Source organism: Schizosaccharomyces cryophilus, assembly GCF_000004155.1.
Source record: "Schizosaccharomyces cryophilus OY26 unplaced genomic scaffold supercont4.3, whole genome shotgun sequence".
NCBI lineage: Eukaryota > Fungi > Ascomycota > Schizosaccharomycetes > Schizosaccharomycetales > Schizosaccharomycetaceae > Schizosaccharomyces > Schizosaccharomyces cryophilus.
This window is the reverse complement of record NW_013185626.1, coordinates 657,544-671,151: the sequence shown is the minus strand read 5'-3', so window position 1 is coordinate 671,151 and position 13,608 is coordinate 657,544. Positions and strand designations below refer to the sequence as shown.

The following is a 13,608-nucleotide window of genomic DNA, read 5'->3' as shown; positions in this document are numbered from 1 at the left end:
TTGACATATTTCAGCTTCACCCATAATGAATGTAAAAAAAGATTTGAGCGAACATCATTAAATAAGGATCTCATTGACAAAAAGAAAACATGAAAAACCAAAGTAAAATTCCATGGACCTGGCAGCAGCTAGAAACTTTCGCTTATTAAAAAGTTAAAGTAAGGTAAGCTTTACATAGACAGGGGTAGTTGTCGCGGTAGTTATTTCACATCGTAAAAGAATGTATAATCAAGCGGAGTAAATAACTTTAGTTACATTGTTTTATGCGCGAATTGGACGCGGTTGTGCTACTGGTAGAGACACTAGTATTTACAGGGAATTATTGGGTTAATTTAATGGGTGACGATATTATTTAGCCAGACCAGTCGAATCTTCTAGCTGAAGATTCTGACTATAGACTGATGAGTATATATGAACAGAGAGCATAAACATGAAATGAATATATAAATTAGCTCGATCGGGCTTGACATTCGTGATTTAATTAAAAAATTTTGCTTCTAAGTTGAGCCTATACGAAAGAAGCACCATTTCATAAATAAATAAAGCACTGAAAGCAAATTTCTACCTTTAAGCAGAAGAGTTGAGAATTATGAGAAAAACAGAAAACAAATTAGCATTAACTTTGAGTGGTAGGATTACTTTGCAGCTCTATTTCTTCGTTCGTAGTTGTCGGCGGAGGAGCTAGTACATCATCCTTTTGCTAAATATCTAGGAAGAGTAGACGAGCCAGTGTTTTCAGCTGAGCACTCAAATTCCATTCCAAGGCAAAAAACAAGAATGTTATAAAATCCCCAGCACAAAAGACCAATGAGAAAAACTCCAGCAGCTCCAATCAAAGCACCAACACCTATAATTAGAGCACCAATGAAAGCACCTCCGATTATAAGTATGTACATTATAACCTGTGCAGCAGTTCTTACTACTACGACAGCGAGTGAAGAAAGGACTACTTTTTGTTAGCAAACGAACCGCAACTTTTTTTTTTTTCTAATTATCAAAAATGCTTCACTTACAATAAAATAGAGCATACAAGGTTGCCCATATCATAAGCAAAGGTCCAAGAAGGGTCCAACTGTATTCCAGCCAAGAAAGAAGTTCGAAACTGTTTGAAATTGCTAATGTACACATCAATGAATAAAATAATATTACTGTTAGATGGCAGTTTCGATCTTTAATGACAACATTATCAGGAAAGCGAAGGGAAAGTTGTTTTAAAATTTCCTCATGATATTTCTTTATCAAGGCGATGAAGTTTTGTGATTCATTCATGATCGTTTTCTTTCTATTGTTGCATTTCAAGGAAGTTGAATAGGACGATTTGTTGATGTCCTGTTGTGTATCCAAACAAAGACCCTTCTCTAAATCAACATTGTAAACATTCGACTGATTGTGCGCAGTAAAATCGCTTGAATCCAATTTCAGCTTCTCTTCGGCCATTTCTAATATAATTGACTTTGCAAAACAGAGTGAAAAAAGCTATTGATCCGTAATGAAGAAAAAATTCTACAAATGCTCACAAATCGCAGAAAAAAAAAAAAAGGAAAGGAAATTAGCACAGAAAAATCCCAATTTTTCAGAGAAAGTCAAAAAACCTTCAATTACAAGGATGAAGACAATAAATAATGTTGACTCCAAAATTCACTAAAAGATTTCCCATCGCTTACGCAACTTTTCGGTCAAGACTAGTCTAACAATGACAAGTAACAAGGTTCCTTTTCGCATTGTTTCAATGTAGGGGCTGCGGGATCAATTGAAAAAAGATCTTTTCCATTTTTTTTTTATCGACTAAAAAAAGATGATCCTCCTGTGAGTAATTCAAAGAGCATCAAAGTTAAGCAGGGCCGAGTTGAACCTGGGTTTTGACTCTAAAGGTCAATGAGGAATTGTAACATGAGTATGATTTTTAAGTTCAAAATACAAAGCTGTCCGCGATCTTGCCAGGTATGCTATAGCATAACCCACATTGTAATGTGGTTTTAGTTTCAACTGAACTGCTGATGAGATTGGTTGCCCCGCCATGACCATACCAAGCCACTGTGAGAGAATTGCGATACTGACGAGGTCTACCTCTTAAATCAGGAAGATCCCTCTTCTCTCCAAGCCGACATAGTCATCATGAAGTACTTCATCATCATCCTCATCACTGGAATTACCAGGAGTGTAGTCCGCAGGATACCCATGCCCGAAGAAATCATAGAAATCATCTACGACGTGTTCAGTATACCTTGAACCTCTCACAGCAAACTGATTGTGGGACCTCAAGTTGACAGTAATGTTTGGGTGTTGTAGACTGACACACTTTGTTATTGCATCTGCAATACTTTCGTCAAATGTATGTTCAACATTATTGCCAACGTCCGCCCACACGGTGTACTCTTTGTCACGATTGATCAAAATCCTGTCCACAATTGCTTTACCGTCAAAGTGCCTAGACAGGCAGTCATAAATAGTTTGCCATACAGGGCTATCATCAATACCGCGTCGCAAGTGGATTTGTGCGGCTTGAATAAAATTGATTGATAAATAAATGAAACTAAAAGCCAACAATATAGCACTCATATCATATAAAAGAATATAAAAGCTTTTTAAGCTGAACGTCTACGGCCATACCTAGGCGAAAACACCAGTTTCCGTCCGATCACTGCAATTAAGCGTCTGAGGGCCTCGTTAGTACTATGGTTAGAGACAACATGGGAATCCGGGGTGTTGTAGGCTCCTCTTTTTGTTACTCCTTTTTTCTGATCAGTAACTGTTCGAGTGTTTTCAGTAAAAGCTAGCAACTCTTGAGACTGCACAAGAATTCATTCGCTTTGGCAGCGTACGTATGCAACTTATTAGAGTCTTATTTAAATTAATTATGCTTTGGTGGTTTAGTGGTATAATGCTTCGTTGCCATCGAAGCGACCCGGGTTCGATTCCCGGCCGAAGCAACTCTTTTATTGAATAAAAACAAACGAAATACAAAAATACGAAATACACCTTGTCCTTAACTGAACAATCTTGAGATCAGTCATTATTTATATTTCCCCATACTTGTTCCGCATCTACTTGCAAGCACCAAAGAAATTTACATGAAACACAGACAATACTTTTTTAAAACCAAAAACAAACCGCTAAATATATAAATGGTGGAATCTAAATCGATTCATACTTAAAATGATCCTTCCTATAACCACTAACATTATTTATTTTCGCCAAATGGGACAACAATTAGGATCTTATTTTTACTTGGTAACTTGCCAAACACGAATAACATTGTCGGTCCAGCCAGAGAACAAAGTTTGGCCATCAGGGGACCAGGTAAGAGAAACACACTCGGGCTCAGAGCTCTTCTTACCGACGCCAACGAAGTCGACAGTAAGTTCATCAACCTTCTCTTGAGTTTCCAAATCGAAGATACGGATAGAAGAGCCAGTAGCAGCGCAAAGCCAGTAGCGGTTGGGAGAGAAGACAAGAGCATTGATGTTAGCCTTAGCTTCCAAAGAGTAGAGGTGAGTGGACTCGTTAAGATCCCAGAGCATCAAAGTACCGTCTCTACCACCGGAGGCGCAAAGAGAGCCATCAGGGGAGATAGTGACGGCAGAAACATAGCCGGTATGGCCGTAGTGAGAAGTACGGAGAGAGAAAGACTCCAAGTCCCAAACCTATATATGAGTTAGAAAAGCGAATGAAAAAGAATTAATAAAATCGCAAAACCGTTGAAGCAATAAAACTTGTCAATTGGGATCAGTAGCTATGGTGATTGTTTTGTCTCATCGAGCCCGTGAAGGACCTCCGAAGTAGCAAATATAGTCTAAAGCATCATCTACCCAAAAGACGTTTTTAAGACTCTTAATAGTAAATGCGATAAAAATAGTGAGCTTACCTTAACAGCCTTGTCCCAACCAGCAGAGACGAAGGTGAGGTTATCAGGGTTAGGAGAGAAGCGAACGCAAGAAACCCAGTCAGAATGACCACCGTCGGTGATGGTGTACTTGCAGTTACCAATGATGTTCCAGATCTTGATGGTCTTGTCACGAGAACCAGAAACAACCTGGCGGTTGTCAGGGGAGATGGAAACGGACAAGACATCACTGTTGTGACCAACGAATTGGTGGGTGCATTCACCCTTTTCAAGATCCCACAAACGGATGGTCTTATCCCAGGAGGCAGACAAGGCATAGTGACTGTCGAAGGAAAGAGCACAGTCGGAAACGAAGTGACTGTGGCCGGTCAAACGTCTCTGGGCGATACCATAGTTCATATCATCACGGACCAAGTTCCACTAAAACGGGTAATATTAGTATAAAGGTCGTTTTACCAAGAAAGCTGGCGAAACTGCTAATCGTTCGAAAAATTTATGAGTTTGTTTTCTGTTTCACCGTCACAATATGAACACAGCCGCCGTAGTAATACTTACCAAGATGATGGACTTGTCACGAGAACCGGAAAGAAGAATATCAGGGTTCTCAGGGGCAGTGGAGAGGGAAGTAACCCATCCAGAGTGACCTTCGAGAGTTGCACGGAGCACAAGTTGTTCTGGCATGTTGACTGGTCGTGATGTCTTGAAGGAAAAGTAAATTTAGTACAAAAATGTTCTATATGTGATGTGACTGTGTTTTCGGGGAATTTAGGGTAGGGCTGGTATGCTACACCAAATTTTCTTGTAATAGAGTTTCCATATCAAGTCGTAGTTGTTATTATCGTAAGCTGAATTTCTATATGTATGTGTTCGGCGATAATGCTTTACCATTAGGTGTCCACCCGAAAACAAGTTTTTTTCTGTAGTTGATGAGATCGGTCATATTGTAGTAATCCTTTGTGGATTAAAGCAGGCCAAAAAATACTATTAAAGTTTAAATTAAAATCTTTAGAATCGCTTCTGCATAAGATTTCCTAGTGTAGACACCGGTTTTTCTTCAAATTCTCTACCAGTAATATGATCTCAAAGGGAACAGTCAAGCAGTAAAATACATATTAAGTTGGACATGTATGAATGAACTCAGTTGAACAAGATGAAATGCCTTGTTATACACATTGTCTCAATAATGTACAATTACCCTAATTTCGTTTCGGTGATCCAGTATTCATATGGAAGGGTGTTTTTATTTTTGTTTCTTCTACAATATCAGAAGTAAAAATTTACCAAAGTTTAAATCAATCCTTCAATTGGTTTCGTAAAAGACTGAAAAATCCAATTACGAGTTGAATTTGGTACATCAAAACATTTGTTTTCTATTGCAGCAAAGGAGCTAATTGTTCGTTCATCGAGAAATTCCTCCCAATGTGGTTTTTTCTACAACTATAAGTGCTCATTGACGTCTGTTAAATTTTGTGACAATGTCATTCATAATCTGTTTAGTATTCTTCATTTTCATTTTTATAGATGCTTTGTTTACAATATAAGCAACAAGACTTTGAAAACGTTCGGTTTTTGTACAGTGCGTTCTACTTCGCAATTTGCGTGGGGAATCAGTAACCCTTTCACAAAACCTGCCTTCTTCAAATCAATTAAATTACCGGATATTCAGGGTATGCGAACTGGAAGTCGCACCTTTTAATAGGAATGTCTGGGCAAGAAAATTTATTATCTCATTTCAAACAAACAGCATTAAGCGTTACACAGTTGTACCAAGCTTCCACTGCAGAGGTACTTCGTTCCCAAAAAGCTGGTTATGCACAGGCTTTGAAAGAAATCGCAGAACTGATTGAATGTAACGGTGTTTCTAGTGACTATGTCCTTCAATATTGCAAAGAAAAACTAACGATTTATGACCCTGAGTTCGTGGCAGACTCGTTTCAACACTCATCAGGCGGGAATGGAGACCCTATCCATATGGACGATGTACAGCAAGTTCCTCAGAGTCATTCAAATCTTAATTTCTCTGCATTGCGCACAGCTCGTTCAGGTCGGCCCGTTTTGGATTCAGACGATGATGAAGCTCCTCACAAACGAAGAGTTTTCGACTTGAATGGCACATGGACAAAACGAAATCGTCGGTGAATGCAAGTACTCATAAGCTTTGATTGATTCTACGCTTTGTATGGTTCTCTTGAGTGATAAGCCTCATTTTTGCGTGTAATTGGTTTTCCTGTATCCTATTTATATTTTTTAAGGTAATGTCTTATTTGTCTGTCTATATTCATTGATTCTCCTTGTTCCCTTTGGTTTATGTTCCCTTTCTCATTCTAGTGTGTAATTTTTCTAATCTGTGTGTCATTTTTACTTGATGATTTTTTATATTATTCCCGTTTTCATTTTATTTTTATGATTAAGATAAATTTCTTTCTTTAATATTCAAAAATACTTAAATCAAGTGTTCAGGAAAGCATATAGAATGTCATCCATTTGGGCAAGTAATTGAGGTTGACAGATTTGGTACGAGGTAACAGCTAAAAGAGTTATGCCAATTACGAGGGATCTTTAAAAAAAAAATCTGTGATTCTCGCTTGCGAAACAATATTGGACATGGCTCACTTACAGCTGTCTTGCAATAAGGAACATGAAAAATATTTAGCTTTTAAGAGAATTTATGATTTTTCTGAACTCTATATTCCTTACAACCTAATTCCTCACGCACGTTCATAAGCATTGCGGCTACAGCTTGAAGAATCCGTGTCGCTGTCGGATTCCGATGAACTTTCATCAAATTTTCTAGTCTTATGGTAAATGCAACATACTATATAGGTTAGCCGACTCACTGTATATATTAATAAACGTGGGACTAGGTACAATATACCCTAATGTGCATAGAAAAAGACTTCAAATCATCCTTGATGATTCCGTTCCCAATAATCAGTACCTGCACATCCTTAAGCATACCTTTAGATTTTTTCTTATTCAAATTCTCATTGTCGACAGTATTATTTGCCCACCTTACACGTCTGCCTTGAGACTCGGGTTCTAATCGTAATACATGTTCTTCAAACTGTCCTTCCTCAGGGACTGGGTAAGGCAACTCGTTCGTCGTAATCGTGCGAGATCCAGAGTAATCGGTGTTAGAGGGTAGTTCCATCCTCGAAAAAGATCTATGTATATTTCACTATTTCGTTCTCCAATTACCTCCCAAACGAACTCGCTCGCAATTGAGCGCTTAAAAAAGAAGAGTCAAAAGCCACTAAATTACTGACGAATCTACAAATAGAAATGCAAATTTCTATTCCTAAATTGGTAAATAGAAGAGTTTTTACGCTTATATTCACTAACTGTTGTATGGTTTTGCTTCGTTATCTCTCACTCCGATGCCCTTGATGCTTTAACGAGACGAAGCGATTTGTAATAATTATACGAGTATCGCTTTTAAGCAAGAAAGGATCAAATAAATAAAACTTACAAAGCTGGGTTTTCATTTCATACAGAGGCTAGGTTTATGAAAAACATTGGAAAAATTCTTATTTGGGAGTAATCAAATTTTTTTGCGGATGGTAGAATTACGTTGTAACGTTATATTTCTCTTACTTTGCTACATGTTCTAATTACATCTTCTACCCTACCTAAAAAAACCCAGGTCAGTTCAAACATTGGCTTCATTAAAGATCACCCAAAACTGGAAAAACAAATTACAAACACACAAAACTCCTTAAATTTTGACGCAAAGAACATTACTTGGAGTTTTATTAGTCGCTCAATATTCAAAACATAATCTTCATACTTTTTTAAGTAATAGCAAGCAAAAGCCATGTCACATAATAACATAGAAAAACCCGTAATAAGGATTGCAAAATTAATGTACCATTATTTTTCTTATAATTTATACATTCATTCGCATCTGAATCAAACATAGGTGCTGGATTTTTCTCAATTTACATAGATTGACTTAAACGGCCTACCAATTGAGGATATTTTTCTGTCAATGTAATTTGTGTGCGAGTTGCTTCAGCATAAGAAAAGGCATTCACCATTTCAGCTTCAGTACGAGCAAGTTGAGCCGATTGTTCAAAGTAAGAGAGGGCCTCTTGAGCCTTGCCTTGTTGCAGCAAGAATTGAGCCATACTTGCGATTGCAATGTCACAGTCAGGATCAGCAGACAAAGCTTGACGACACAAACTTTCAGCTTGCTTGATATCCTTCTTCCACTGGAACACAGCGAGAGCTTTGTTGATTAAAGGCATAGCACTCATAATCGTCAAGCGATCTCTCTTCTCAATGGAGATAGCACGATCAAAATTTTCAACTGCTTCGGCGAACTTTTGTTGATCCAAAAGAATCTCACCAAAATAGTTGTATACTTCGCTGCAGTTGGGAAATTTCTTCTTGCATTCCTCAAATGTCTTCATTGACTGATTAAGGGCTTGGATCTTGTATTGAGCAACACCAAGCTGTATGTAGCTGTAGATAAACGAGTCGTCCAGAGAAATCGATTTGTTGTAATCAGCAATAGCTTCAGCGAATTCGCCGGAAACAAAATGTACTTGAGCACGATGATAGTAAAGATCTGAGTCTTTGTCGTTAACAGACTCAGCCTTCTTCAAGATACCCCACATGCTGTCATGGTCGTTTTCGTCAAGATAGGCAGCTGAAAGACGAACGTAAGGTTGAATGAAGGAAGAATCAAGACTGATAGCTTCATTGAATTCTTCCATAGATCCTCTAGAATCACCAGAAACAAATTTGAAAGTACCTATTAAGTTATAAGCACGAGCGCTGATAGCTGCACTGGAGCAGGAAACGGTGGCAGCCTTCTTGGCTTGGTCGTAAGCAAGCTGATAGTTACCCTTGTCAAGAGCATCGTAAGCAGAGCTAAGAATACGGTCGCCTTCATATTCTTCGTTTAGATCGGGCTTGGGTTGAGGACGGAAAGAGTCTAGATAAGTTTGAATGAAGCTAGCAGCAGGAAGCTTAGGAGGACGTTCAGCCATAAGAGCAGCGGCCTTCTTCTCAGCAACCTTCTTCAATAAACGTTCGACGGTAGCAGTCATGCTTTCGTTTGCGAAGCCATCAAAAACACAGGAGACTGTACTGTCCATCAAAGCGTCGTCAAGTTTCTCGAGTTGCTCATAAGCAGAACAACGGCGGTTCAAAGCCTTGACATATGTGGGATCGAGTTTAAGAGCTTCAGTGGTATCTTTAACGACTTGAACAAAATCTCCGATAGCAGCGAAGCAGGCGGCACGGTTGGAAAAGAAAATGGGATCATGTGAACAAGTGATGGCTTGAGTGTAGAAGTCAATAGCATTTCCATATTCTTTTTGTCCATAAGCCTTATTTCCAAGAGTCTTGAGTTCAGTAGCAAGGTTTACACGTTCCTCCTTTGACATAGATTTCACCGATTCTTCGGTAGCAATTTTCTCGGCAGTTGAATCGCCGGGCTTTTTGTTTTTAAGCTTCTTCTTGTTTTTCTTCTTCTTCTTAGCGGCGGCAGCAGAAGCGGCTGCAGAGCCAGCAGCTGCATCAGAACCTTTGCCAGAGTCTCCAGCTTTTTCATCTTCTTGCTCGTCACCCTCAGTTTTACCAGATTCAGGTTCCTCCTCGACTTTTTGCTTTTCAGATGTTTCTTTCTCAATTTTACGAGGCTTCATTCCCCTTTTTAAAGCCTTCTGTTGCTTCACATGGTAAATTCCACCGGCTGTTGCAACAACTGCAACAGCTCCGATCGCATATGCTGCACCTCTATGTCTCCGTACAAATGTTGAAACGGACTGCCATAGACCAGCAGATGCGGCCGGAGAGCCACTTCCAGGTTTGGGTATACCAGACATGGTATTGGTTATGTTTAGGAGGTACAATTCTACTAGACGTTTCTTGAACCCGCCGTCCAATGCTATGCTATTCTCCTTATAGATCCTTCTTCGATGTCGCTTTGCAGTGCGGTAAGCTAGGATCAGTAGCCTTCCGTTTATTTAAGGGAATTGTAATTTATTAACTTGATCATTGAAAAGAATTAGAGACTGTGATAGTGTTCTCATTCAAAAACGTATACTTGATACCAGGTTGGCCGTCTTTCTTGGCATAACCGCAGCAGCTTATAACATTCGGGGTCTTTCCATCGCTCTATTAAATCGCTGATACAAGATTTTATCATATTTACCACGTTGGTGAAAATTGCACTAAGGAAGAAAAATCAAAAAAGTATTAGATGCTCCAGCAGTGACTCGAACACTGGGCCTCTTGCTTACTAGGCAAGCGCTCTACCACTGAGCTACAAGAGCTAACTGATAGTTTGGTATAGCCAAATGTATTGTATTGTCGTTAAACAATGTTATAACTCTTAAAATGTACATGATGTTTAGCCTCGTAACAAATCTATTTGGATTTGAAACATCGTAATGTTGTAAAAGCATAATTTTATTTTGGTCCTGAGCTTCTAAGAAAGAGCGTCTTCAAGCATTATGATCCTTAGTATACAATCAATTAAAAATTACGTCCGTTTCGAAGCCTGAGAGGAATCTCACATAACCATAGACCCTTCAAAAGTGCCTTACTCTCACCTACGAGAACGGAAACCTTTCCCTTTTCCTCGATTGAGTTTGTATGAAGAAAAGTTTTCACTCACTTGCTTACCAAGCAAAAGTCCATTTTTTAGACGCCGTTTCGACTCGTCAGAGTTCATTTCCTTATTTGCAGATCCTCTAGCCGACTGCGTAGGGATTTCTTCTTCTTCTTCTACTGGTGCATTCACTGTGGCTTCTTCCTCCTCGTCAATCTCTGGCATGCTATCCAGATGACTCTTTTCGGTACTGACTGAAGGAGGCACTAAAGATGTTAATGGAAATAAAATGAGAAATCCATAAATACATACGTTTGACTAGTCGAGTTTGTCTCTTAATTCGTCGCTTGAATGGCTTCAGCGAGCTCTGTGCATTATTTTCTTCTGGTTCTGAGGATGATGAACTCTCATTTTCCTCAACCTCCGCTAGGATTCTCTCTTCATCGTTTCCGTAATCGTCTTCGATTTCTTTTAATTCATTAATCATTTCACTCAGACTTTTCCGACATCTCGAAGATACTCGCAAAAAGTTTGGAGAAGACGGGACCTCTGTCCGATATGTGGAAGGCGTATCAAAGATGGCAGAAGAAGGTGATGATAAATCTATAGACGGACGAATAAGCTTTGATGGTGTCGTAGGTGTCATGGACTGTAAGGAAGTTTCAGCAATGCTTACCATAGAACTATCTGCTGTCTGGGAAATTTTCGCATTCGGTGATGGGTCTGGGGATATATCTTCAAAGATATTAATCACCCTTCGCGAAAGCTGCGGTGTAGGCCCTAGCAAGCTTTTGTCAGCGCTCTTTGGTGTCACCTGCAATGGTTTCGATGTCGGAGTTCCTTGCTCGAACGAACGTTTTTCAACTTTTCGGACTTTTGTTGGTGTTCGAAATTCTGGCTGTTCCACGTTCTCATTTTTCTTCCTTGGACTAGATTTTTCGTCAGGTTCTCCGGCAACCTTTTGTTTTAAATTATAGTATTCCTTGTAGAGTAGAGCTACTTGTTAGCTGAACATGTACGTTTCTTTCCCTCAAATGGGTAGTTTAATATTCTTACAAATAGAGGGATTTGATTTCACATCTTGTTTCGTCGGCTTCCGATTCTGATTATGCGAAAACTCATGTTCCCAAGTTTTCAGCCGGATTTTGAGTTTTTGGAGCTGAGTATTCCATGGCTCATTAGACATAATTTTTTCCTTAGGTTTTCGATTTTTTTAGTAAACTATCGTCTAAAACCGTTTTCTTTGAAATCCCGGTAAAAGATCAGAGATTATATTGATCCAAAGTAAATAATATTTTTTGTTTTCAATAATGCTGATTAATTTCAACTACCATTCCTCATTCCACTCCTCAAAAGACAGACGTAGTTCTTTCAACCTTTTTGTTGACAATGAATTGTTTTTCAATTCCAATTAATGAGGGACTGCATAAACATTCGTTAAAATTCACATAGGAATATATAACCCAAAGCTCCTATTTACTATTAGGCATTCTATCAACCAACGTTATTTTCTTACAATTCATGAAAAACAACTTCTTCTTCTTGATATATTGGGTTATTTACTTTGACTAAGATACCCAGAATGACGGTTGCTGTAGAGGATCTTGAAGACAAGGATTTGGATGAATTAATTGCTAATGGATCCTTGGATGCGGTGTAAGTATAAAGGTGTTCGGTCAACAAAAGAAGCTCTACGCGTCTTTACCTAAAGCTTTTATGTATACAATCAGCATGCTTCTTTTATATTGATATTTGTTTCGATTACAACAAGTTAACCAACTATGCTTTAGGAAGCAAGAAAATGTTGATCCTGAGACCATGATTCAGTACTATCGCCATTTGTTTCCCTGGCGGTTACTATTTCAATGGCTGAATCATGGTCCTGTTCCCCAAAAAGACTTTACGGATAGAGAGTTTGCATTTACTTTACCCAATGATGCATACGTGCGATACCTGTCATTTCAATCTTGGGAAGAATTAAAGAAAGAAGCCATCGGTATGTGTCCAAGCAGATTTGAAATTGGACCAGTTTACAGTGTAAATCCAAGAGATAGAAAAACCTTAAGGAAAGCTTCGTTTCGCCCATTACAAAAGGAACTAGTTTTCGATATCGATATGACCGACTATGACGATGTTCGTACATGTTGCTCCAAAACAAACATTTGTGAAAAGTGCTGGTCTTTTATTACAGTTGCTGTAGAAATTATAGATGTTGCTTTACGTGAAGATTTTGGGTTCAATCATATTCTCTGGGTTTACTCTGGTCGACGTGGTATTCACGCTTGGATTTGTGACGAAATGGCTCGTTCAATGGACGATCGTTCCCGAAAAATGATTGCTGGCTATCTACAAGTTGTGGCAGGAAATCCTCAAGGCGGTGTACGAATCCTTAACAATTTAAAGCGCCCTCTACATCCTCACTTGTCTCGTTCGCTCGACATTCTCAAATCTGTTTTTGCTAAAGTTGTTTTGGAAGATCAAGATCCATGGGTTTCTGAAGTAGGTGCAGAAAATCTTTTGAAACTATTACCTAGTGAATCATTAGCATCTGCACTACGGAAAAAATGGGAGATGGATCCTGGACGCGCTAGTATAAAGAAATGGTCAGACATTGATGCTGCAATTGCATCTGGAAACTTTGATCTCTCCCCAAATGTTATTGCTCACGCGAAACAAGATATCGTTCTGACATATCTATATCCACGATTAGATGTTGAAGTCTCTAAGCACTTAAACCATCTGCTAAAATCCCCCTTTTGCGTTCATCCAGGAACTGGACGCGTTTGTGTTCCCATTGATATTCAAGATATGAGCAGCTTTAATCCTCTTTGTGTTCCTACTGTCCATACTCTGTTGAGTCAACTTGATCAACAATCCGTTACTCATTCAAACTCTTTACAGAATGCTCCCTCTTCTCCATCTGCTGGTGAAACATCTAATCCTTCATCGACAGCCTCTATCTCCACAGATCTTGATCCTTTTACAGCGTATTTTAGATCTTTTAGTAACAATCTCTCCAAATCCACAACGCATAACAAACGAAAGGCCGATCCTTTAGAGTTCTAATGCATGTATCAGTTAATTTTTATTTTACCGGGTCCTTCAAATACGTTAATTAGCTTAGACTGAAATTATTTTTATCAACAGTACTTTTATTACAAATTAGCATTACCTTTAGAACCTATAATTATCTAAAACTTTC

At 38.7% G+C, this 13,608-nt stretch overlaps 8 protein-coding genes and 3 non-coding genes across 11 annotated transcripts; 4 read left to right on the top strand and 7 right to left on the bottom strand.

The window, feature by feature from the left end:
• Positions 1 to 689: 689 nt before the first annotated feature.
• Positions 690 to 1,437, bottom strand: SPOG_00307 (uncharacterized protein; the record flags this gene model as incomplete). Its single annotated transcript, XM_013167816.1, has 2 exons — positions 690 to 946; positions 1,014 to 1,437. The coding sequence occupies 2 exons, from the start codon at positions 1,435 to 1,437 to the stop codon at positions 690 to 692; spliced, it is 681 nt and encodes a 226-aa protein (XP_013023270.1).
• A 633-nt stretch (positions 1,438 to 2,070) lies between these two features.
• On the bottom strand, positions 2,071 to 2,559 carry SPOG_00306 (uncharacterized protein; the record flags this gene model as incomplete). The annotated part of the gene is made up of 1 exon (XM_013167815.1): positions 2,071 to 2,559. The coding sequence occupies one exon, from the start codon at positions 2,557 to 2,559 to the stop codon at positions 2,071 to 2,073; it is 489 nt and encodes a 162-aa protein (XP_013023269.1).
• Positions 2,560 to 2,600: 41 nt separating this feature from the next.
• SPOG_16221 lies at positions 2,601 to 2,715 on the top strand. The gene has a single exon (XR_001203087.1). It is a non-coding gene; the product is annotated as a 5S ribosomal RNA (ribosomal RNA).
• A 144-nt stretch (positions 2,716 to 2,859) lies between these two features.
• Positions 2,860 to 2,930, top strand: SPOG_16220. The gene has a single exon. It is a non-coding gene; the product is annotated as a tRNA-Gly (tRNA).
• A 93-nt stretch (positions 2,931 to 3,023) lies between these two features.
• Positions 3,024 to 4,994, bottom strand: SPOG_00305 (RACK1 Cpc2). The gene is made up of 3 exons (XM_013167814.1): positions 4,400 to 4,994; positions 3,866 to 4,264; positions 3,024 to 3,644 (listed from the first exon to the last, which is right to left on the bottom strand). Exons 1-3 carry the CDS (start codon positions 4,523 to 4,525, stop codon positions 3,225 to 3,227), a joined length of 945 nt encoding a protein of 314 aa, XP_013023268.1. The 5' UTR covers positions 4,526 to 4,994; the 3' UTR covers positions 3,024 to 3,224.
• Positions 4,995 to 5,545: 551 nt separating this feature from the next.
• Positions 5,546 to 6,179, top strand: SPOG_00304 (uncharacterized protein; the record flags this gene model as incomplete). The annotated part of the gene is made up of 2 exons (XM_013167813.1): positions 5,546 to 5,979; positions 6,173 to 6,179. 2 exons carry the CDS (start codon positions 5,546 to 5,548, stop codon positions 6,177 to 6,179), a joined length of 441 nt encoding a protein of 146 aa, XP_013023267.1.
• A 321-nt stretch (positions 6,180 to 6,500) lies between these two features.
• On the bottom strand, positions 6,501 to 6,995 carry SPOG_00303 (protein phosphatase inhibitor; the record flags this gene model as incomplete). The annotated part of the gene is made up of 2 exons (XM_013167812.1): positions 6,501 to 6,659; positions 6,720 to 6,995. 2 exons carry the CDS (start codon positions 6,993 to 6,995, stop codon positions 6,501 to 6,503), a joined length of 435 nt encoding a protein of 144 aa, XP_013023266.1.
• Positions 6,996 to 7,378: 383 nt separating this feature from the next.
• On the bottom strand, positions 7,379 to 9,694 carry SPOG_00302 (TOM complex subunit Tom70). Its single transcript, XM_013167811.1, has one exon. The coding sequence runs from the start codon at positions 9,676 to 9,678 to the stop codon at positions 7,783 to 7,785; it is 1,896 nt and encodes a 631-aa protein (XP_013023265.1). The 5' UTR covers positions 9,679 to 9,694; the 3' UTR covers positions 7,379 to 7,782.
• Positions 9,695 to 10,056: 362 nt separating this feature from the next.
• Positions 10,057 to 10,128, bottom strand: SPOG_16219. Its single transcript has one exon. It is a non-coding gene; the product is annotated as a tRNA-Thr (tRNA).
• Positions 10,129 to 10,137: 9 nt separating this feature from the next.
• On the bottom strand, positions 10,138 to 11,817 carry SPOG_00301 (DNA replication checkpoint protein Drc1). The gene is made up of 3 exons (XM_013167810.1): positions 11,463 to 11,817; positions 10,719 to 11,402; positions 10,138 to 10,672 (listed from the first exon to the last, which is right to left on the bottom strand). Exons 1-3 carry the CDS (start codon positions 11,590 to 11,592, stop codon positions 10,404 to 10,406), a joined length of 1,083 nt encoding a protein of 360 aa, XP_013023264.1. The 5' UTR covers positions 11,593 to 11,817; the 3' UTR covers positions 10,138 to 10,403.
• A 94-nt stretch (positions 11,818 to 11,911) lies between these two features.
• SPOG_00300 (DNA primase catalytic subunit Spp1) lies at positions 11,912 to 13,582 on the top strand. Its single transcript, XM_013167809.1, has 2 exons — positions 11,912 to 12,062; positions 12,197 to 13,582. The coding sequence occupies exons 1-2, from the start codon at positions 11,989 to 11,991 to the stop codon at positions 13,470 to 13,472; spliced, it is 1,350 nt and encodes a 449-aa protein (XP_013023263.1). The 5' UTR covers positions 11,912 to 11,988; the 3' UTR covers positions 13,473 to 13,582.
• The last annotated feature ends 26 nt before the right edge of the window (positions 13,583 to 13,608 follow it).